At 46.8% G+C, this 23,939-nt stretch overlaps 2 protein-coding genes across 7 annotated transcripts in view; one reads left to right on the plus strand and one right to left on the minus strand.

Moving 5' to 3' along the window:
• The window catches only part of WDR12 (WD repeat domain 12), a 29,556-nt gene extending 11,976 nt beyond the window's left edge, over positions 1-17,580 (minus strand). Inside the window, exons 1-7 of the mRNA XM_077272115.1 lie at positions 17,361-17,580; positions 15,361-15,455; positions 13,742-13,836; positions 11,628-11,734; positions 11,426-11,541; positions 8,106-8,260; positions 1,085-1,130 (exon numbers count right to left, since the gene is read on the minus strand). Of these exons, the coding sequence (XP_077128230.1) occupies positions 1,085-1,130; positions 8,106-8,260; positions 11,426-11,541; positions 11,628-11,734; positions 13,742-13,836; positions 15,361-15,455; positions 17,361-17,401 (655 nt within the window). The 5' untranslated portion in view covers positions 17,402-17,580. The remainder of the gene's footprint in view (positions 1-1,084; positions 1,131-8,105; positions 8,261-11,425; positions 11,542-11,627; positions 11,735-13,741; positions 13,837-15,360; positions 15,456-17,360) is intronic.
• Positions 17,581-17,841: 261 nt separating this feature from the next.
• The window catches only part of CARF (calcium responsive transcription factor), a 51,119-nt gene continuing 45,021 nt past the window's right edge, over positions 17,842-23,939 (plus strand). For 2 of the 6 annotated variants that reach the window (XM_077272108.1, XM_077272112.1), the window contains exon 1: positions 18,021-18,212. In XM_077272108.1, the coding sequence (XP_077128223.1) occupies positions 18,140-18,212 (73 nt within the window). In that variant the 5' untranslated portion in view covers positions 18,021-18,139. Of the gene's footprint in view, positions 17,974-18,020; positions 18,213-18,233; positions 18,255-21,783; positions 21,804-23,939 lie in introns of those variants that run through there. The other 4 variants (XM_077272109.1, XM_077272113.1, XM_077272110.1 and 1 more) reach the window with 4 other exon arrangements.

Consider the following 23,939-nt stretch of genomic DNA (forward strand, 5'->3'; position numbering starts at 1 on the left):
TCTTCAGGCCATGAAGGTTTGGACAGAGCTTCTTTGCAGATTTTAGACCCCCTAACATGCAAAATGTAACGCTAGATACTGGTGGAACCCCCACATCATTCATGGGAAAAGTCTTGAATGTGTGACTTGTTACTGTAGACATTATATTTACAGGCCCTAATAAATGCTGTTCACTTAAAGGGTTATTCCCATATTCTTCACCATAATAGGTGATCGCCTATCTGAAGAACGCTGATAACTTGCAGATCGAGGATAGTCCAAACACTAGGATCCTCACTGATAGAGGTTCTGAAATGACCCGTAGGAATGAAGCAGTGACGGGGTATACACACCACCACTCTATTCATTGCTTATAGCACTGCAGACAAGAGCCGCGCTCCGCTATCCCCAGCAGTCCCATAGAGAATAGCGTAATGGCTGCGAGGTCTAATGGGAGATTTCAAAGCCTCATTCTCCAGATCAGTAGGGGCCACAGCGAACAGCAAGTTATTATCTTCACTTTCCAAAGAGGAGAACTGTAAATGATGGGAATAACCCTTTATTTCAGGTTTCCTTATCACTTATAAACCCTCTGGAGGATATTGATGTTGGCCGGGGAACCTGCAAGATCCTCTGCCTTATTTTTTTTTTCCATCAGCAGCTCTGCTGCCTAAATGGGTGCAAATCTCCGCAAAGAAAACTGGCAAAGCTTCCTATCAAAGATATCAAAATTTAAAAAAAGGAGGCAGCACATCCAAAACAGTGAAAAAGTAAGGATCTTTTATTCACCAACACCAGCTACACTTCAGCTCTGTGTGGATCCTTTTTGAAGCCTTTCTCTCAGTTTGGCTCCATAGAGGCTTATTTTAAACTTGTAACCTTTAATATCATACATTAAGGTGCAATAGCCAGTTTAGTAAAATGCAGCCAGAACAGTGTTACTTTGTGCCATTAGACCAGGCAATATTCAGGACTTATTTTAGGACTGTGCAATACCTCTCCTGTTGGTTGGCAGTCCATACTCATCTGATCACACACGTGGTATATGCTCCATGTATATAACAATGTGTTCTAATAAAGAAGGCAGATCTCCAGCGATTATTACCTGCAGACCAGATCTTCAGCATCTTGTCCCATGATCCACTGCAAAACTAACGACAAGACATGCAGGTTATGAAGGGAAAAATCAGAGCATAGTGGACATAAGATTTCAGCGATTACCGTATTTTTCAGACTATAAGATGCACTTTTTTCCTCCAAAACTTTGGAGGAAAATGAGGGGTGCGTCTTATAATCCGTATGTACCTGCTGTAGATGGGAAGGTGGGGGAGCAGCAGGGGAGGACAAGCGGGTGACAGGAGGCAGAAGACGGCGGCTGAGGCTAATCTCTGTGCCCGCTGTTAAAGAGAAATGAATATTCACTGCTCCCCATGCCCATAGTCACTCCCACCTCTATGCACTGAAGCTGGCACTGAGAGGGACTAAAGGCGTAGGGAGCAGTGAATAACAGGATTTTTGGTTGCTTACCGTAAAATCTGTTTCTCGGAGCCTTCATTGGGGGACACAGGAACCATGGGTGTATGCTGCTGCCACTAGGAGGCTGACACTATGCAAATAAAAAAGATAGCTCCTCCTCTGCAGTGTACACCCCACCGACAGGAAGTAGGATATTCAGTTAGTGAGAAAGCAGTAGGAGAAGCAACGTGTAAAGAAGAAAGAATAATGATATAATAAAAATCTTCATTTATATAGCGCCGGCAAACTCCGCAGCGCACCACAGTTTAACAGTTTAACACAATAAACGGAGCTGTTCAACTTGGGAGGGTGCTGTGTCCCCCAATGAAGGCTCCGAGAAACAGATTTTACGGTAAGCAACCAAAAATCCTGTTTTCTCTATCGCCTCTCATTGGGGGACACAGGAACCATGGGACGTCCCAAAGCAGTCCCTGGGGTGGGAACAGCAGAAAAACTCCATTCAGGACAGAGTACTCATCACTGCCGCCTGCAAGATCCTTCCGCCTAGGCTGGCAACTGCCGAAGCGTAGGTATGGAACTTATAACATTTGGCAAATGAGTGAACGGAACACCAGGTTGCCACCTAGCAAAGTTGTAGGGCGGATGCCCCATGGTGTACCGCCCAGGAGGCGCCCACTGCCCGGGGCAGAGTGAGTCCTAATACCAGGAGGAGTCACTCTGTTCTTGACCCGGTAAACCTCCAGAATGGCAGGTCTGATCCAGAGAACAATCGTGACCTTGGAGGCCGACAGGCCTCTTGGCGTGCCGTCTGGAATGACAAAAAGACGGTCTGTCTTCCTAAAGAAGGCGGTCCTAGAAAAATAGATCCTCACCGCCCTGACCAGGCATAGCCTGCTCAGCAAACGCTCCAGAGAATCGGCCGGAGCAGGACAAAGGTGGGAAGGACGATCTTACTAAAGTAGAAGGAGGACACCACCCTGGAAAGAAAAGGCGAAGAAGGTCGTAAAACTACCCTATCCTGGTGAAGAATCCAAGAAATGGGGCGACAGGAGAGAGCCACCAACTCCGAGGCGCCCATAATGGAGGAAAAAAAAAAAACCACCAGAAACGCCACCTTTCAGGACAGAACAGACAGTGAGGCCTCATGGGGAGGTTCAAGGGGGGAACCCCACTGAGCCTCCAGAACAAGATTGAGGTCCCAGGGATCCACGAGAGTCTGGTACGGGAGAGCCGCATGTGCCACTTCTTGAAGAAAAGTTCTGATCTGAGAACAGGACTGATATAAATCTTTGTACCATGGTAGCCAGTAGCTAAGGACTACTGAAAGGGACTTCAGAAAAGGAATGGAAAGGGATGCTATCTGACCCTTTAGTGAACTAAGAGCAAGGCCAGCATCAAGTCCTACCTAGAGAAAACGGCCAGAATGGAAGGTTTCAACGGCAAAGCTGTTAAATTGAGCCACCAAGAACTCTGTGGCAGATCCGTCCTTGGTACAGAAGATCTGGCCTGTCTGGGGGCCTCCAGTGGGAGTCCGCGAGGAAATGGACGATCTCAGCGGACCAGAAAATTCTGGGCCAATCTGGTGAGGTCAGAATGATCGGAACCCCCTCCGCATTGAGCTTCAACAGCCTGGGAAGGAAGGGAAGGGAGGAACAAATAGGGAAGTACAAAATGCAACCCAGGAATGGTCAAAGTATCGGTATCCGCAAGAAGAGGATCGCGGACCTGGGAACAAACAGTGGAACCTTAATAAGCAGTCGGGACGCCAGGTGATCCGTGTCCGGAGTTCCCCATCAAGGCAAATTTAAAGGAAGACCCCCTGAAGAAGGGACCATTCTCCTGCCGTAAGGCCCTCGTGGCAGAGAAAACACCTAGTTGGCCACGCCGGGGATATGCACTGCTGATAGTGCCGAAAAGGTCGCCTCTACCCAGAGGAGGATCTTGGAAAGCTCTGCCATTGCCCAGAGACTGATTCCCTTCCTGGTAATAGACATATGCCACAGCCGAGGCATTGGACGTCTGGATTCTGACTGGCAGACCTCTGAGAAGCCTTTCACAGTGACTCAGGGATAGAGGAATGGCCCCTATCTCAAGGGTGTCGATCGGCAGAGAGAACTCTTGCTCCGATCAATGCCCCCATCACTGACGGATAGCGAGAACCGCGCCCCAGCCGGGAAGGCTGGTGACTGCCGTCACCACCTGCCTTGGGAGGACCGGACCTGGGGAAAGAGGGAATGACAGCCACTAGTTGAGGGCTATTAGAGTCGAATGGAAACCCGGATCAGAGGATCCAGAGACAGCACAGACGTGTCCCACTGAGGAAGGAAGGTCTGCTGAAGTGGTCTCAAGTGGAACAGCGCAAAAAAGAGTGCTCCTGATGCTGTCACCATGCGTCACAGTACCATCTTTGCTGAACAGAGGGAAGGCAGCCGAAGGCCTTGCAGAGGGCGTATGTAGAATTGCCCGCTTCTCCTCAAGAACAAAAACCCCCGACTGACAACGTGCCTAAAATACGAGACGCTGACTCGGAACAAGACAAGACCTTGTTCTGTTGGCCAGCCACCAGAAACAGGACAGGGAGTCGGACAATGGTCAGACTCTCCTGGGCCTGAGAGAGAGGCAGGCATGATGAGGAGAATTGCCCGCTTCTCCTGACTTCAAGGTATGGAATGAGCACTAGGCCCCTGATCCTCAAAATGGCCATAAATGTGGCCATGATCTTTATGAAGACACAGGGAGCGGTCGCAAGACCGAGCGGCAGGGCGACAAGCTGGAAATGACCCTTCTGCATCGCGAAACGAAGGATAACTCAGGAGAATTGCCCGCTTGCTGGGAAAAACAGGGCATGGAGCATGGCATCTTGGATATCCATGGAGCACAGGAATTCCTGTGGATCCATGGGAGCCAGAACCTTACAGAGGAACTCCATCCTGAAATGCCGCAGGCGGAACCTTCTGTTCACTAACTTCAGAGCCAGGATGGGTCGAACTGCGCCGCTCTTCTTTGGCACTACAAGCAGGTTTGAATAGAAACCTGTGAAGCGTTCCTGCTGTGGGATGGAAACGCTAACCTCCGAACAAAGAAGGAAGGTAATGGACGCAAAGAAACCTGGGATCAGAGGAGGATTTGAAGAAGCGATTCCGGGCCTCGAAGCGGACCCTACCTTGTATCCAGAGGATACCACCTCCCTGATCCAAGCGTCCTCCACCGAGGCCAGCCAAACATTCCTGAACAAAACAGGAGACGCCCGCCCAAACTGAAAGGAACGCTGGGCCCTTAGCCCGAGTTCTGCCGAGGAAGATCTGCCAGATCTAGGCCTGGTGGACCAACCATGGGAGTTGCGGGGACGCCGGGAAGGAGTAGGCTTAAAGGAAGCCTTTTGTCTAGCCAGACGAGATCGCGGTCTGTGTTAGCTAGAGGAAACAGCGAAAGGACAAAGGGAGCTCGTGCCTCCCGTGGCGTCCTTAATAATGTGTTCCAGCATTAGCCAAAGAGACGGGCCCCCTGGAAGGGGAGGCTGGTAAGAGATTTCTTGAAAACAAGTCCGCCTGCCGTGTCCACCATATTGCTGGACGCGTGAGCTGCACAAGCCACACATCTAGGGGGGCAGATACCAAAAATTTTCCTGCACAGGAAATCTGGTCTGTCAGGTCAGCTAGCTCCCCCGGAGGAGCTCCAGCCGGGGTGCTCTTACAAGGCTGTATAATCCATCTATCCATCATAGAAGCAGCCATTTCCAAGGCTGATTTATCCAGCGATTCTATAATTGTATCCTTGGAATCCATGAGGGAAGTGGAGGGGCCAAGTTGGTAGACAGTCTGGGAACTGACAAGTCCACCATTGGCCGCATTCTGCCGTCAGTTAGCGATGAGCTCAGGGGAGAAGAAATATAGGATACCGAGATGCTTCCCTGTCTGAAGCATCTGGTATGGTTCGCCTTTCCCCTGACAAGCACCACCACAAATTCAGTGTGTGGGGCAAAGACCTTGAAACCAAGTCTGAAACTTCCTCTACAAACATGACCGAGGACGCCCGTCTCTCTCACTTGAGAGAGAGAGAGAGAGGAACATCAGGAAGAGGGATCTCACCGTTCCAGACCAGAGGGCGAGAAGGAGCGGAAAGGAAGGTGTCAGACATCCATGGAGCTGATGGTGGACGTCCTCGTCTCCTCCAACCGACAGGCTCTGTTGGGCGAGTGGGTGAGGGACGGAACTGGGACCGAACTTCTAAACACGCTTGTGTGCTAGGATCATGGTCCTGCTGTCGGATCTATGAGGATACGGGGTGGCAGTACATGCCGTACTCATAGTCCATAATGTGGGATTACAGGTGTGAATATTCACCCTGTATCCCTCCGAGAAAAGGAACCTAGAATTTCGCTCCTGTCTGGATCTCTTGTGGCCCGAGTTGAAAAGGCCAGACGGAGAATCCTGTGACCCACTGGCAACTGCGGTCAAGCCCGGACCCCAGGGTCGTGACATCCTGGTGTCTCAGTCTCGCCGGGGTAGGGACTCCTGGACGGACAGTGGAGTTGCTGCAGCTGACCAGCGGAAGCAGGAGAACAGGAACGCTCTCCTTTTAGGATTAGTCCTGGGAGCAGACCCACTAAATGATGACCAAAGATTAGGGGAAACAGGAGAGGGGAGTAATGGACTGCATGGCAGAGCTACTCACCGCAATAGTAGGGTCCTATAGACTGCTCCCGGCTGTAGCTGCGGCCAGATCATGGCACAGGTCCAGGGCACCAGCAGGGAGACGGCGACCTAAGGAGGATGCAGGGGACCCAGGCGCTGGGGAATAATAGCCACCAGGTCCGGAAGAGAACGCTCCCCAGTAAAATAGCGGCGATCCCAGGCCGAATGGGGCGGCTGGGAGAAGTGGGCGGAGCTAGCTGCTCTGTACAGGAATGGGTACAGACTAAGCCGCCTATAGGGGAGCACCAAGATGGCGCCGGTAGGCGGCTATGACAGTCGGGCGGGAGAAAAGCCCGCCCGACAGAAGAGGAAGTGGGCGGAGTCGGCCCCGGAAGACTAGGCCCGAGTAGAAGCCGGGGGCTAAATTAGAGTCTGGCGGCCGCCGGAGAGGGCCGGGGGAAAAAGCGACGCGGCTGCCGTAGGGATGCCGCGCCAATAAAAAGAGGACAGTGCGGCCGCCGGAAATAAAGGGAACAGCGCGGCTGCCTGTAAAGGTAACCGCGCCGAGGCATAAGGCAGAGCGTCCGCAGCCAGGTAGGAGAAGACGCGTCTGCCTGCAAAGGCTGCCGCTTCGGAAGATGCCGGCGGGGAGCAGAACGGGCGCAGCCGCCTGCAAAGGCCGCCGCGCGGATGAGGGGGGTCTGTCACAGCAGCTGCAGTGAGCAAATGCTGCCTGCAGCTAAGATCCCTGCTGCCTAGTAACAGTGACGACTGCCCAAGGTGAATCCTGCCTACTCTGGGATGGGTGGGGAAATACTCACCTCACACATCCCACGTCGTCCGTTACTAACCTTAATCCAAGGAAGGCATGAGACGTCCAGAGAGCTGTGATGGACGTCCTCGTCTCCTCCAACCGACAGGCTCTGGTGGGCGAGTGGGTGGGGGACGGAGCCAGGACCGGACTTCTGAGCACGCTTGTGTGCTAGGATCATGGTCCTGCTGTGGAATCTATGAGGATACGGGGTGGCAGTACACGCCGTACTCATAGTCCGTATTGTGGGAGTACAGGTGTGACTGTTCACCCTGTATCCCTCCGGAAAATCTGAAAGAAAACGACGCACATTGAGGTAGATAAGGGTCTAATGAAAGACCCGTGTCCACCTCCTACTGACACTAAGCTAAACTGAATATCCTACTTCCTGTCGGTGGGGTGTACACTGCAGAGGAGGAGCTATCTTTTTTATTTGCATAGTGTCAGCCTCCTAGTGGCAGCAGCATACACCCATGGTTCCTGTGTCCCCCAATGAGAGGCGATAGAGAAATTCATTCACTTTAGTAGTGGGCACACGTGATCGCCCAGTCGCTGCAGGAAGCTGGTGGCTGCGGCTAACAGTGTGCCTGCTATTAAAGAAAAATGAATATTCACTGCTCCACACGCCAACTGTCCCGGGTGTGTGGAGCAATGAGTATTCCGGCAGCTGTCCTTGGCTTGTAAGCAGTGCATGATGTCACTGACATGTGCTGCTTACAAGCATAAATCAGCTGATGGCATCAGAACATGACGCTGCGAGGGAACGCAGGGAAGGTAAATAGAATGTTTTATCTTTTTTTTAGGTTTTTCTGATGGGGGCTATGTATACCAGAATGGGGATGAGGGGACCATACATACCAAGATGGGGATGAGGGGACCATACATACCAAGATGGGGATGAGGGGACCATACATACCAAGATGGGGATGAGGGGACCATACATACCAAGATGGGGATGAGGGGACCATACATACCAAGATGGGGATGAGGGGACCATACATACCAAGATGGGGATGAGGGGGACCATGTATACTTGGATTGGGGACATATATACCAGAATGGGGGATATTCGTGCAGAATTGACCATATTTTTTGTTTCCATTTTTTTTTTCTATTTTCCTCCTCTAAAACCTAGTTGCGTCATATAGTCTGAAAAATGTTGCAAAATTATGTCCATTACATCAAAACCTAAAATAGTCACATACTTTATTCCCTGATCCGTCCACAGCTATGGCGTCCACGCTGCCGGCATGTCCTCTACAACAATGGAGAGCCTTCACTTTATTCCTCTCCGCATTCCACTCCCAGAGAAGAATGGTCTGGTCCATAGATGCACTCAGCAGCAAACACGACAGGCTGTCTAGAGAGAAGACGTCATTGACTTTACACCAACACGTAAAGGGCTTCTCCCAGTTTCAAAGGTTTAGAAGAATAGACTGAAGATTGTTGGGCCACAGGACACTTCTACTTTAAATAAATAGATCTTGGAATAATAATAATAATAATAATAATAATAAGAATAATAAGTTCCGCAATTGGATGTGTTTAAATAAAATGTTCCTGTGCTGAGATAATCTTATAAATATGCCTCTGCTGTGCACTGTGTAATGGCCGTGTCTGACCGTACAGGAACAGTCTGATCATACCACAGCTCCTGGGAGGGGAGGAAGCAAAAGACTATACAGACAGGACAGCAGGGGGATCACAAATAATTCTTTGAGGTAAAACATTTTTACAAAGAGGCATGAAAATGCTTTATCTCACAAAAAGAATCAGCTGTGATCTCCTGCTGCAATGTCTGTATCCTCTCTTTCTCCTCACCTCCCCAGGAGCTGTGCTATGATCGGACCATGTTCCAGCATGGTCAGGGTATGTGCACAAGTCAGGATTTCTTGCAGAAGTTTCCTGAAGAAAACTGGAAATTTTCTGCAAGAAATCCGCTTTTTTTTTTTTGCGTTTTTTTCCCCGTTTTTTCCGCGTCTTTTTTAGCATTTTGCAAGCGTAATTAGCTTGCAGAATGCTAAAGTTTTCCAAGCGATCTGTAGCATCGCTTGGAAAACTGACTGACAGGTTGGTCACACTTGTCAAACAGTGTTTGACAAGTGTGACCAACTTTTTACTATAGATGCTGCTTATGCAGCATCTATAGTAAAAGATAGAATGTTTAAAAATAATTAAAAAAAATAGAAAAATGGTTATACTCACCCTCTGCAGACAGCCGATATCCTCAGCGACGTCCGTTCCTAGATGGTGTGGTTCAGGATCTTCGATGACGTCGCGGTCACGGTCGCGGTCACATGACCGGTCTCACGACGAATCACAAGACAGCGACGTCATCGCAGGTCCTTCACCACACCATCTATAGGAACCAAAGCGGCAGCATGCAGCGGTGAGAGGCGGGAACACTCCGGGGGCCATCGAAGGTGAGTATATGACTATTTTTTATTTTAATTCTTTTTTTTTGACCAATTATATGGTGCCCAGTCCGTGGAGGAGAGTCTCCTCTCCTCCACCCTGGGTACCAACCGCACATAATCTGCTTACTTCCCGCATGGTGTGCACAGCCCCGTGCGGGAAGTAAGCAGATCAATGCACTCCTAGGTGTGCGGAATCCCCGCAATTCCGCATTTTTAATGAACATGTTGCTTTTTTTTCCGCGATGCGATTTTTTCGCGGAAAAAAATGCAACATTTGCACAAAAATGCGGAATACACTGTAAATAATAGGAGGCATATGTTAGCGTTTTTTTGCGTTTTTATCACGTTTTTATAGCGAAAAAACACGAAAAATACTGAACGTGTGCACATGGCCTCAGACACGGCCATTACACAGTACACAGCAGGGGCACATTTATAAGATCATCTCAGCACAGCAAGATCTTTTTTTTAAACACATCCAATTGTGGAAATTATTATGCCAAGAATGTATTGATTAAAATTAACTTTAAAATGAACTCTGTTCATGGGAAAACCCATTTAACTTTGAAAGGTGCCCTGGAAAATGTAAGAGTGGCAAATTTTGCTCCCCAGGAACCAGTGTTCAATTTTCCCATTTAGCCAAGCATAATGATCTGTTGTGTCACAGAACCAAAGTGAGGGGTCAGGTAAAAGAGTGCCTTCTCAAGGCACAATCCAGGAGACATAGTCTGGTGACTAAGGTGCAACAATTTAAACCTGGGGATCGGGTGCGGGTCTTGGTGCCCATAGTGGGGAACAAATTTCTCACCATGAGGCAAGGGTGCTATGAAATGATGAAAAAGATTGGTGAGGGCCACTATAAAGTTTACCAACCAGTGAAAAAGAAGCCCGACAAGGTATGTCATATCAGCTTGTTCAAGCCTTGGTGGGACAAGGTTCACTGTGGATTGGCAGATGGTGCCCAGCCCTCGACTTTGGGCAGAGGGGGAGGGTATGTAGCAAAGCCAGGTAGAACAGGGTTAAATCTCAACTCTTCTTGGTTTAGTTGGAGGCACCTGCAAAGCTTTTTTTACTAAAACCAGCAAATGATTCACTGGGTGTCAATCTGCTGGATTACGCAAAATTGAGTGTGCTGGGGAACAGAGCAGTGTGTGGATTCTGTTGGGAGATGCAGAGTACATTCCTGGATTTCTCAACCTGTGAGACAGACGCCGGTGTCTGGGAGGAGAGGTGAAGAGACCTCTTGCTGCTAGTCTCTCTGTCAGGACTTGAGAGACAGCTGGACATTTATCTGAAAGAGTGAACACGCATGTGCCTGTACATGGACTCTTCATTTTGTTCCTTCATGCCGGAGAAAGGCGGTCCTGCCATTCTGCTGGAAGTTTATGCATTTCAATTAACCTCCCTGTTTGACCAAGGAACCACTTTCCTGTGTGAATACTACCAGCTGCCTAAAAGAGTAAATCCATACAGTGCCTATTTACATAAATATACAGAGGTTACTGATTCAATCAATCTTGAGTGTTGAAGAAGCACTCTTAAAGTGTTTACTCTCTTAATATATTGTAAATCATCTTATATAGCACTGTGTACTTACAATTGCTCATTTTGCCTTTTTACTCAGCTAATTCTCTTTTCTCTGCTGTATGTAGAAACAGGAAGTCTCTTGTCCCTGCGTTTATCATTCCCCTCTTCAGTTCCTGACCTAACTGCTCCTTCTTCCCCCTACCAGGGACTTTTGCAGTGACTCATGACTCATACAGGGAAAATTGACCTCCTGTTTCTACATAGAGCTTAGAAGGATTCAGCTAGTCAGTTATTAATCGCATGATGTCATAGACCTAATGGAAAAGAGAAGAATTAGCTGGGTAGAAAGCCAAAGTGAGCAATTGTAAGTACACAGTGCTATGTAATATGACTGCAATATATTAAGAAGATAAAAACTTTGATGGGAGTAGTAGTGCTTCTTTAAGGGGTAGTAAGCAGAAACACCTGACCAGAGTCTTAGGCCTAAAACATCACAGTGGAAGAGGTATCAACGTAAAATTTGGAAAATAAAATGGAAATCTCTGTAAGGAAATAGTTCAATTACATATCTAAAAACTTACCTTTCTTTATCCAGGCAACATCTTTGACAACTTCAGTATGGCCGGCAATGGTCATTAGTGGCTTCCCTTCCACTGACCAAATTCTGCATGTTTTGTCATAAGAACCAGTTAAAATCCTAAAGCACAAAAAAAGGAAAGAGATTCCCAATTATGACCACACCGCACGGGGTACAACCCTTAGCTAAAATTATGTCCGACGTACCACTCTTCACTTCCTGCTATGGCGCTGACCCAGTCGTCGTGGAGCATGCACTCTTCAGGCTGCGGAGCCGTGATCTTTTCTACATATTCAACTTCAACAACTTCTTCCTAGAAATAACAAATGGGAAGACGAGGGGTCGGATATTTCACAATTCATCTGCAGGAGCGGTTCAGGTTATAATGAACGTTTCCACTATTGGAAATTGATGGGCAGGTTGCGATGCCGTCGCTAATCCAATATCTACAGCAGAACAATCTGTCTCTAAGTGCAAAGTCTTCCCTGTAATGTACTAAACCGCAATAAGGGCCCATTTTCTTTTTTCTGTTGAGGGAGTCGCTGATTAGATTTTGTGCTAAATTCACCAAAACAGTGAAAAAAATAATATGCTGCACATAAATCCTGCACCAGAGGGGAACACAAAACCCATTTAAAAAGGCACAAATTAAAACCAGAATTAAGTGAAAATGTAATATAGGCTAGAAAAACAAATAAACAAATACTAGACACAAAAAAAAAATAAATAAAATCCAATCATTAACCTGGGCCCATGTGTCATAAGAGAGCATATAAAAAGAAGTCATTGATTCAAAATGTTGCCACTATCCAGCTTCAAGGTCGCCCCCATTCAATACCCACCAAGAAACAATTCGTCCAGCAACTTACCTCCGCAAGAACAGAAGAATCAGGGGACCAAAATTGGACATGCCATACTGATTATGTCCCCTTACTTTCAATTGTCTGAGGCCCCATACACATCAGAGTGTCGGCCAAACCAGTCACTTTTTCAAGTTTGACCGAGATTAGTCTAATGTGTATGGAAGCTTAAGGCACAAACAGCTCAGTCACACAGAACCCACAGATCACCTAACCTAGACATAGCTGTCACAGTTTATAACTGACGGTGGCCTAGGGGCGCTGTGATTGACAGCTCAGCCACCCATTGGGATCTGAAGTGTGCTGGGATGTGGGTTTTGTGAGTGACAGTTCAGTCATCCAATCTGATCCTGGGGCGTGCTGAGCTGTCAGCATTTTGATTGACAGCCCTACTGCTCAATCTGGTCTAGCCTGCTGGTGCCTCCCCAGGTGCCTCCCATCCTCAAATTATTTGCTAGGCATTTAGCTGGCTTGCTGTGAACAGCAGATTGCCATTGTTAGTGTGTGTGTGCTTAGCCCTGTGTGACATCTGACCTTGTTGATGACCTAGGATCTGTTGTGCCAATTTGTTTGGACTATCCCTTTTGCTTTTGATGCTCTCTGACTTCAGATATCTGACCCTGGACTTGGCTTCTGACTATCCGTTCCTTGTGCTCCCTGGTTTTCACATATTTGTTCATTATTCAACCCCATATTTGTCTTGTTCTTTGTACTGCGAGCCCTCCTGACTATCCTGTCTCACAGTTTGCCTGTGAGTAGTGACTCGGCCTCACAATATCTATCAGTTACATCATTTTTGTTTTTTACTGGTCAGCCATAATAGTAATAGTGACTGATGGAGCTCAGTCTACCATGCTCATCACACTGACGTTCTCACAGCTTTTCACAAGCCATACTTGATCCTACTCCACCTTCTTATGTGCTGGACATGGGGAGGTCAATTCTCTGCCTCTTCCCCAATCTCTCATGTTGGATTAGCCATTTATTTTTGAGAAGCAGCACGAGAGAAGAGTCTGGTACAGGTCATGCATCCAGCTTCTTCAGGCAACATTTCAGTTTCCGGTTAAGAAAAAAGAGAAATTACGTTCCAACCAAAACTTTGTAGTCTTATTAAGAGCGCAGTAACAGCCTGTAAGTTAACGGACTCATTTGCGTGATATCACAACTTGTACAGGCTTCCTCAGTGGAAAAAACAGCAGAGGATTCCTGGTGATGGATGAATAAACATTAACTAAGACTTCGCTCAATGACTCTATAAAGTTTTTGGCTAATAAATCTGCCCCTTTATCAGCTGAAGGGGACACAGCACTAAACCAACACTATGCCCCTAATTCCAAGCATAGGACAGGGAGCCGGAGCTCAGACCATGACCAATCAAAGTGATGGCGTATTCTAGTAATATAAGAATGGGAAAATCCTTTTATTTAGGTATCAGGCCAGAACAGAGTGGAATCACCTACTGTTGATATGCCTTCTGCTTCCATATGCTTAATAAGTGGCAACCGCAGGAACTGGCTCCTGACGAGGAAGTCAAACTCCACGCGAATGTGGTCATCTGTAATATGGAAAATATCAATGAGCTGTTGATAGAAATGGATTACATTCAACCAAGTGTGCCGTACATGAGGCATGTTCACGTCCCTCAAGGAAACTAATACAATGTGTCCGCAAAGTCATGGTGCACTTTTATAGTTTACATTTTGGCGCCCTTTCTCTGGCCCAATCATATCAGACCTGTTCATGAGGAGAGATAACAAGAACCAATCAAACAACACAAACTCATTTAAGCTGTTGCTGAGCCTCCGGTCAGATTAACCCCAATAAACTGAACTATGATTAATACACTGCCAGGTCTGTGACATCATGCAACCACAAGTTTATGCTATCATTTGGATGTGTGTAGGGCAACAAATGGAGCCCACATCAAACTGCACTGAATAGGTATGAAACTGGGAGAGTATTTCTTTTATTTATTTGGAGCAATTTCACATTTCTATCATTTTTTTGTTGCTTTCCAGTGACCGGTCAAAAGTGCACCATGACTTTACGGACACACTGTATATACTTTAAAAAAAAAAAAAAAGGAAAATTAAGTTTTAGTTTTACACACACAAGTTTTATACATTAGAAGACACACAAGTTTAATTATAGGTGAATATCTTTAGTCCCTTAATCCCTTTTACCATTTCTTAAAAAAAATATATATATATCATTTAGCGGTCGATTCATCAAAGCTTTTAAAAAAAATAAACTGGAGTAAAAGCTTTGAACGGTCGTACAAAAAAATGTTGCACCTTTTTGTATTTTCACACCTGTTCGAAATGGGAAGAGCCAGGACTGGGACCAATTAGAAGAGAAAACATATAGCTACCAATTCACCATGACCACAACGCGTTTCCCCATTACGGTACTGGCTCATCAGGAGATATATAAAAGATGGCCCAGGTGTGTTTTTTTTTTTTTTACACGATTTATCCCACAATTGTCCTTTCCTATGGCTGTGGCGAATCTGTTAGCTATGTGGGGTTTCATATATATGTGATACCTCTTAGCCCATTGCCTGCAATGTATGGGCCAGATACCTTGTATATGGATAAGGTCCTTTGTAGAGACACAGTCCACACTTTATATCTATTGGGAACTACAGTAATGTTACGTGCTTGTTACTTGCGTCTAGTGTTTTATTATGTGTTGTTTCTGGGATAATCAGTTTATTGTATAGATATTGCATCTGTCCCCATATATGAGGGCTTGTAGGTATAGGGCTCCCTAGGATTATCCAGAGTAAGAGGATGTTGAGTGGAGGCGCCAATCTTACGTGGCTTTACAGGGTGCCAACCTCTGGGGTTAGGTAGAGTTCTCATAGGGAACATTAATTTTAGAGAGAGTTTCCATTTGCCTTATCCCTCCGAGTTGTTGCTCTATACCTTTTGGTGGATTCACCACTTTTTGGTTTGGGACGAACTTGTTTTTCTCATTTAACTATTAATAAAGATTATCTTTTATTCTTTTGGTTTTACTTATGCAAGAGACCCTTTTAAGATCCCAAATAATAAAGTAACCCAACACATGAACTCACCATTTTTGGTTTCGAGCACCTTGTTGATGATATTACTGAGATCTGTAATTTCAGATGATGCCGGAATGGAGAAAGGAAAATCATCGATCTCATACCTAAAAAAAATATTACAGTTCTTAAGCCATAAAAGAAGGCTACATGTAGGAAAATGGAAGACTTTATTAAAAGGAACGAAAGTACAAAAACAGCCACTAAAAGACATAAGACGCTGTGGCACAGCCTGTTTCCTATTAGATTGCTGCACTGGAGTGTATAGCAGGGGGTGCAGGATAAAGGAATGGACTCAACATTGATATTGCAACAGTGAGGAGGAAAAGTTGTGGAGTTACTGAAATCACAGGATAGATTGATATGTTAATTATATGGCAATGATGAAAAAAAATAGAAACAAAATTATTAAAATATCTCAATATCTTCAGTTTAAAGCATGAGCGCCACACAGAAATCTGACACTTCAATGCCTTGACTACTATCACTGAGGTTATTAATGGTTGTCTGAGGACTGTTCTGCCACGCTGAATGCACTTGGGCTTGGAAATCATCAAGATCCGCTGCTGGCAGCTCTCTTTGCAATTGCCGACTAATGATGATCTAGATGTTGTTGGTGGGAGACTAGTATGGATGCAGGCAATTGTAGGAAGTTTATGGCTCACAGGCTGTTCTCAGTAGCACGAGAAACATGACGCCTGGCATTGACGTGTAGAATAACGGCTCCTAATTACAGCGGATAGACGGAGTGATGGGTCTGGACCACTACAAACCTGATCCTAATAGACTTATCCAGATCATTTTCCAAGAGAACCACTTTAAAGAAGTCCTCCCATGATGTTTTTTCACTAAACTAGTGTATATATGCATGTATTAATATACTCACCTACCACTGCCTTCTCCGTGACGTCACTGCTCTGCAGGCTGGCCGGATCACGCTGCGCTCTGCATGACCTGGAAGTGGCTTTCACATTGTACGTCTATGAAGCGTCAGAGAAAAGGCGCCATTTACTGACATTGTAACAGAGACTTCAGGCTCACGCATAGAATGACTAAGAGTCTCCGGAGCAGTGACATCACTGAGAAGAGGAGCAGATCAGTGCTGGATCCTGAAGCAGGCGGTGGGACGGGAGCATATTAAACACAAAGATTTATGCAAAAAGTGATCTTCATGGGAGACGATAGAGATGGTTTCTTTAACTTTGCCTCTAAAGATTCTGATAAGACATGGGAAAAGAAAAAACTGGAAGACATTGGTTTCATTTCTGTACACAAAAAGGTTCAATTTTCATCAGTTTTTAACTTTAGAGAGTTTCATAAACAAAAATTTTCAATGAAAAAACAAACAAAACTGATGGATGTTTCTCCAGCTTCTCCGATTAGAGAGTCAGTGAAAATTGGACAGCACACGGATCTGTGAATCGGACAAGTCTCTGATCGTGTGCAGACAACTGGATCAGCAAAACTATAGAAGCGTGTGAAGAGCCCCATAGACTATAATGGACATGAGACCTATCCGCGAACAACAGTGATAGGACAAGTACTGAAAAACTGACTGAATGGGGCCTGAGGAGGACAGCTCTCATAGCCACTGTCCATGGTAGGATCAGTACTGGAAGCAATGGTCGCCATGTCACATTATTACGGCGGTCGCAACGTCACATTATTACGGCGGTCGCCATGTCACATTATTACGGCGGTCGCAACGTCACATTATTACGGCGGCTGACACGTCACATTATTACGGCGGTCGCAATGTCACGCTCCAGCAATGGTCACTCACAGAAGGCTTTCCCTGGCATTATAGACAGTGGACGCCATGGTGGAGCCAGCAGCTGCCAATGTCACACACAAGTCAGTGTCCTATGGGGGCAGGGAGGTGTCCAGTCTCCATATCACTAATAATACATCCCAGAACAGTCATAGCTCGCCCTAGTCTGCAGTGGCTGATAACAGGGAACAATAGCTCGCACTCAGGGGTGTCAGGCCCCGCTACACTGGGGGGAACTCACCTCTTATTCCTGGTAAAGAACCGGGCCTGGATCTGCGCCATAGCGGGGTCTCCTCAGTACCGCAGCGTGTGCTCGGTGCAGCAAGGCTGAGCGCTGTGCGCGGCTAACCACGTGTTACACGGAGCACGCCTGCAGGCCGAGCGCTAATCGGCTATCGATTCGTCAGGTCTGCTGTTAAAGTGACAGTGCTCACACAGTGCACAAATAGTGCTCACACAAACAGACGGCCTATTCCCAGCGTGCAGGCTGTCGTACGGCCACTGTTCCCCTCATTAGTGGTCATTTATTCTCTCACTGTTACAGCGGTCGCTTGCTAATACCGTACATGTAGACGGCTCACTCTACACCTTCCACACAGCGCGTCAGCTTTATTGATGCGGCCACACCGGTTTAGCTCATGACAGATTTTACATAAAAAATATCTGTACACAAGTCAACCCCAGTGTAAACCTGATGTTTTCTGTGCTGCGTTCCACTTTATTTCCCCGTGTCCGGTTTGCGTTCCACGAACCTACGGAAGCCGTAAAAGGACCAATGGTGGCGCGCTTTTGGTCGTGGGCGCATGCGTGAGTGGTCCGGTCTCCATGGTGGTGCCTGGAAAAGCCAAGACGAGGTTGAGTAGACTCGTTTTGAATTTTCTCTCCTTGGGTGGCTGGGTCTCACCCCTCCCCTTTATAGAGCCGCGTGCAGGGCAGAGAGCGGGGGAGAGCCGTGGTGCGGGCACCGGGGGATGGCGGAGCCGCACATGTAGTGTCTGTGCCGTGCGGCAGGCTTCTAATATGGCGGTGCTGGCGTCTGGCGCAGATGTGGCTCCTGTGCTGTGTACCAGCAAGCAGCATTACAGGGGCGGCGGTGTGTGATACAGCGAATACTATGGATAGTCTTATTAAAGGGGTGGGGTAATAATTCTGCCATGTGGGGCTATTGCTATACAGTGTGTTTTATTAAAGGGGCAGTGACTGATCTGTGCCATATGGGGCTATTGCTCTACAGTGTGTTTTATTAAAGGGGCGGTGCACTGATCTGTGCCATATGGGGCTATTGCTCTACAGTGTGTTTTATTAAAGGGGCAGTGACTGATCTGTGCCATATGGGGCTATTGCTATACAGTGTGTTTTATTAAAGGGGCAGTGCACTGATCTGTGCCATATGGGGCTATTGCTCTACAGTGTTTTATTAAAGGGGCGGTGCACTGATCTGTGCCATATGGGGCTATTGCTCTACAGTGTTTTATTAAAGGGGCGGTGCACTGATCTGTGCCATATGGGGCTATTGCTCTACAGTGTTTTATTAAAGGGGCGGTGCACTGATCTGTGCCATATGGGGCTATTGCTCTACAGTGTTTTATTAAAGGGGCGGTGCACTGATCTGTGCCATATGGGGCTATTGCTCTACAGTGTTTTATTAAAGGGGCGGTGCACTGATCTGTGCCATATGGGGCTATTGCTCTACAGTGTTTTATTAAAGGGGCGGTGCACTGATCTGTGCCATATGGGGCTATTGCTCTACAGTGTTTTATTAAAGGGGCGGTGCACTGATCTGTGCCATATGGGGCTATTGCTCTACAGTGTGGTTTATTAAAGGGGCGGTGCACTGATCTGTGCCGTATGGGGCTATTGCTCTACAGTGTGGTTTATTAAAGGGGCGGTGCACTGATCTGTGCCGTATGGGGCTATTGCTCTACAGTGTGGTTTATTAAAGGGGCGGTGCACTGATCTGTGCCATATGGGGCTATTGCTCTACAGTGTGGTTTATTAAAGGGGCGGTGCACTGATCTGACTATATGAGGTTGTCGGTCCACATTGTGCCATTGTTCTGTGTCCCAGTCCTCCCATGCAGAGACGCACCTATGCCATAGATGACTGATCCAGGCAGCAGATGCCACATTCACTGACGGTCTGCATTGTGCTCTGTATTCTGCCTCTTCTCCCCAATTCTTCTATTAGGCTATGTGCACACGTCAGGATTTTCTGCTGAATTGTCCTGAACATAACCGGACTTTTTCTGCAGGAAATCCGCATGCGTTTTTTGCATGTTTTTTTTCCAGAGCTTCCCATTGCATAAAATTGCAGCAAAAATGCGAAAAATCCGCAAAATTAATGAACATAATGCATGTTTTACCGCGATGCATTTTTTTTGCAGAAAAAAAACGCATCATGTGCACAAAAATTGCAGAATGCATTAAAAATGATGGGATGCTTATGTATGCATTTTTCCCTCGGAAAACGGCTGAAAAAAACGTGAAAAATCCTGAACGTGTGCACATAGTCTTAAGGTAACAATCTCAGTGTGACGTATATGACCTATTAATATGGGCATACAGGTAATAGAAATGTTGCACTAGTCCTACCTGTATGCCTCATATTAATGGTCTTGACTCTGAGAAATGTCATATTTATGTTAAAGGAAACCTGTCAGCAGGATTGTGCACAGTAACCTACAGGCAGTGTCAGGTCGGCGCCGTTATACTGATTACCATGATACCTGATGATGAAATCCATCTTGTGGTTGTTGTGTAATCTTTATTGAGGTTCCCGTGCTCTGGGGCGGCCTGTGGGAGGCTTCATGTGGTGCTCTGCTTAGGTATTCACCAGTTTGGCTTCTGACAATGACCTGCCCCCTGTTTTACATAATAAATTTTATAAATATATATATTTTTCTTAAAAAAAAAAAAAATCACCTTCTGCCAGTGCTGCAGCGTGATCGCATCTATAATGTGTATTAAAATTTTTTTTTTTTAATGGTATACATTACTTTCTTAAAAAAAAAAAAGTCAGAAAATGGCGTCACCTGCGCAGTGGCAGCTATCGGCGATCCAATAGCTGCTACTGTGCAGACACCATCATGCTAGAGAAAAAAATGCCTCCAGGATGTTCCCACCGGCGTCTGTGCAGCAGCAGCTATTGGATCACCAATAGCTGTTACTGCGCCTGTGGCGCCATGTTGCTAGAGAAAAAAATTGTCTCCTAAGATGGTGCCGGCCGCGCCTGTGCAGTAGTGTTTATCAGCGATCCGATAGATGGCTACTGTGCAGCTGCCGGCGGTGCCATCTTGGAGGAGGCAATTTTTTTTTTTCTCTAGCAAGATGATGTAGTAGCAGCTAATCGGAGCACTACATAAAGGCTGCCCCGGAGCACGAGCATATCATTAACTCAAAACTGAAAAGAAAGATTAAACAACAACCACAAGATGGATTTCATCAACCAATGTACCATTGTAATCAGTATAATGGCACTGACCGGTGTGCGTGCCGATAAGGTGCTCTCCCCACTTCCTCCCTGCATAGTCCTCACTAGGTACATAAGGTTCCTAGTGATGACTGTGCAGGCAGGAAGTGGGGAGAGCACCTTATCAGTGCGCACATAGGAGGTCACTGGAGCGGAAGTCGCCTGTGCAGAAGATCCCTGAATGCAGTGCCCATAGAAGGGAGGATGAGGTATGGAATTCTGGGGGAGTGCAGGGCTCAGGGTTGTGGGGCTATAACTGGTAGTATTGTATTGAGGAGAGGGGGCAGGGATTTCTTACAGCACCGCACGCCCCGGAGCCTGGAAGAAATCATTAGCATAAGAAAAGAATATAACATTTCTCAGCAACAAGACCATTAATATGAGGCATACAGGTAGGACCAGTGTAACATTTCTATCACCTGTATGCCCATATTAATAGATCATATGCATCCCAGGGGGTGACAGATTCCCTTTAACTGTGCCAATTCATTTGGAAACATCTTGATTCTTCCTGAATGGTGGCTTTGTCCTTAGTGTGTTCACACCAAGGTTTTTGCTGAATTTCTGGAAGAAACTCTCCAAATAGTACAAGTTTGATTGGAAAGTCTTTGTTCTCCAAAAGCTCAGTAAAACAGGCATCCCTGCAATGTGTTACGTCTGTGAAACAGCTACGAGACATTCAGCCACGGCGACTCAAACATATTTGCGCCCACCCAACATACTTGGTTAGCACCCGAGCATGCCCAGATAACACCTTATCCTAGCACGCCCGCTCAGCACTAAGCATCACCTGTCCCACATCATATCCACAAAGACATAGGAATCCTTTAATAATAATCTTTATTTTTATATAGCGCTAACATATTACGCAGCGCTTTACAGTTTGTACACATTATCATCACTGTCCCCGATGGGGCTCACAATCTAAATTCCCTATCAGTATGTCTTTGGAATGTGGGAGGAAACCGGAGTGCCCGGAGGAAACCCACGCAAACACGGAGAGAACATACAAACTCTTTGCAGATGTTGTCCAAGGTGGGATTAGAACCCAGGACTCCAGCGCTGCAAGGCTGCTGTGCTAACCACTGCGCCACCGTGCGAATCCTGTGAAGAGTCTATAGTGTGTGTAGTTGGGGCCGCACGTCATTTTGGTCACAGCATAGATCGAGCTGCCAAACCTGTTTCTATGCCGCTGCTACGTGGTAGTGTCATGTAGGTGAGTAGGGTCACGTTGTGTCCCATGTGGTGCGGTGACAAGTTCCACCTTAGAGGATGTAATGTGACCCCTATTCACGTTATTTCTGCTGCTGTGTACACATTATGCGATTTACATGCTTGCGGGCCCCTGACAATGTACTGGGCTTATTTATCTCCATGCACTTTATTGAGAGAAGTCGGGCATGTTTAGTTGGCACGTGACCGTAATGATGCAAACTGCATACATGGGCCCATGTGAACGCCTGTTTGCTCTGGGGAGTCCTGACAGCTTGCACACCGGCACGATTCAGTCTACAGTCCCATAGAATGACTACATTTGTGTCAAGCCTGGAAGACCCCTAAATGGCCCCCATTGTGTGTCCACAGTGCTTTACTACTATTTAATAATGGTATCAAATACATCGCAACGGACCCAAGAATATTTATTTAATAAAGGCCTAATATGGCACAGGTGTAAATCTACAACCAATAAGAAAAGGGTGCCAGCAACAAAGCACAATTGGTCTTAATTCAAGTTTAACTTTATTCAATAAATGTAAAAATGATACAGTACAATTTAATAAAAAAACGAAGAGCAGACACAATCAACAAAGAAAATTGGTGGGTGAGCTAATCGAATACCGTTAACTACATCAACATATTTCATGAATCTATGTATATCAGGGTGTGCCAGCATTGCATAACATTACATATTGACTGGCTAATCTAATGTTGCCTGTAAACTTGCACAGATATGGCTACTTTCACACTAGCGTCGTGCACTGCACGTCGCTATGCGTCGTTTTGTAGAAAAAACGCATCCTGTAAAAGTGCTTGCAGGATGCATTTTTTCTCCATAGACTTGCATTAGCGACGCATTGCCACACGTCGCAACCGTTGTGCGACAGTTGCGTCGGACCGTCGACACCAAAAAACGTTACATGTAACATTTTTTGGTGCGTCGAGACCGTCTTTTCCGACCGCGCATGTGCGGCCGGTACTCCGCCCCCGCCTCCCCGCACATCACAATGGGGCAGCGGATGCGTTGAAAAACAGCATCCGCTGCCCCCGTTGTGCGGCGCATTCACTGCTTGCGTTGGTGCATCGCAACGACGCAATTCGTCGTACGACACTAGTGTGAAAGTAGCCTATCCTGGAGTATAGCAGATTATTCCGGTTTAGCAGGGTTGTTCAGGGAATCCCCTTCAAATAAATACATTAATAATTAGAGTAATAATGAGAAATAAGTACAGATAGGTGTTTACATCTACCATACAGACAACAAAATCAGTGATTCATAGATGTGATCAGCTCACCCACCAGAAGACCAGACGCGTGTTTCACCACAGCTTTGTCAGGGGTGGTAGTTAAAGGAGTCAGAAAGCTCTAAATGTGATTTCTGACCTATCAGAGTGAAAGAGAAAAATACACCACCTGCTTAAGAATCAGAGAGAGTTACAGTTGTGCTCAACAGTTTACATACCCCGGCAGAATTTTTGCTTTCTTGGCCTTTTCTCAGAGAATATGAATGATAACACCAAAACTTTTTCTCCTACGCCTCATTGGGGGACACAGACCGTGGGTGTTATGCTGCTTGCCACTAGGAGGCTGACACTAAGTGATACAAAGAAAGTTAGCTCCTCCCCTGCAGTATACACCCTCCTGCTGGCTCCCAGCTAACCAGTTCTTGCTTAGTGTCTGTAGGAGGCACTTGGGTCTGTTTTCAGACCCCAACTTTTTTATTTTAATTTTTTTATAGGGTCCGCTCTCCCCCGAACCAGCAACAGGCGAGCACGGCGAGTATACCTCCCCGTCCCTCTCCTGCGACGCCGGAGCACGCCAATTTTTACTGGGGCGACGGTTTTCCATCTTTGGTCCCGATCTCCCTTCCCCCTGCAAGACGGCGAGCACATAGAGCCTGGCTCTAATGTCCCTCTCCGGGGGCCCGACATACAAGGCCCACATTACATGGCATTGCACAAAGGGATTACAGAGGATGGATGAAGCGCGCAGGCACAGGGGGACCTGCATTAGACTGTGAGTACATCAGGAGTTCCCTCCTGCGCTACGGATCGCTTTGCGGCCGCGCCGCCGCACATCGCCGGGCAGGCCAGAAATTTAGTCCCCGGCTTTTTCAGCCGGACTAGGCCGCAGT

The sequence above is a fragment of the Ranitomeya variabilis genome, chromosome 7, assembly GCF_051348905.1.
Source record: "Ranitomeya variabilis isolate aRanVar5 chromosome 7, aRanVar5.hap1, whole genome shotgun sequence".
In the NCBI taxonomy this organism is placed as follows: Eukaryota; Metazoa; Chordata; class Amphibia; order Anura; family Dendrobatidae; genus Ranitomeya; species Ranitomeya variabilis.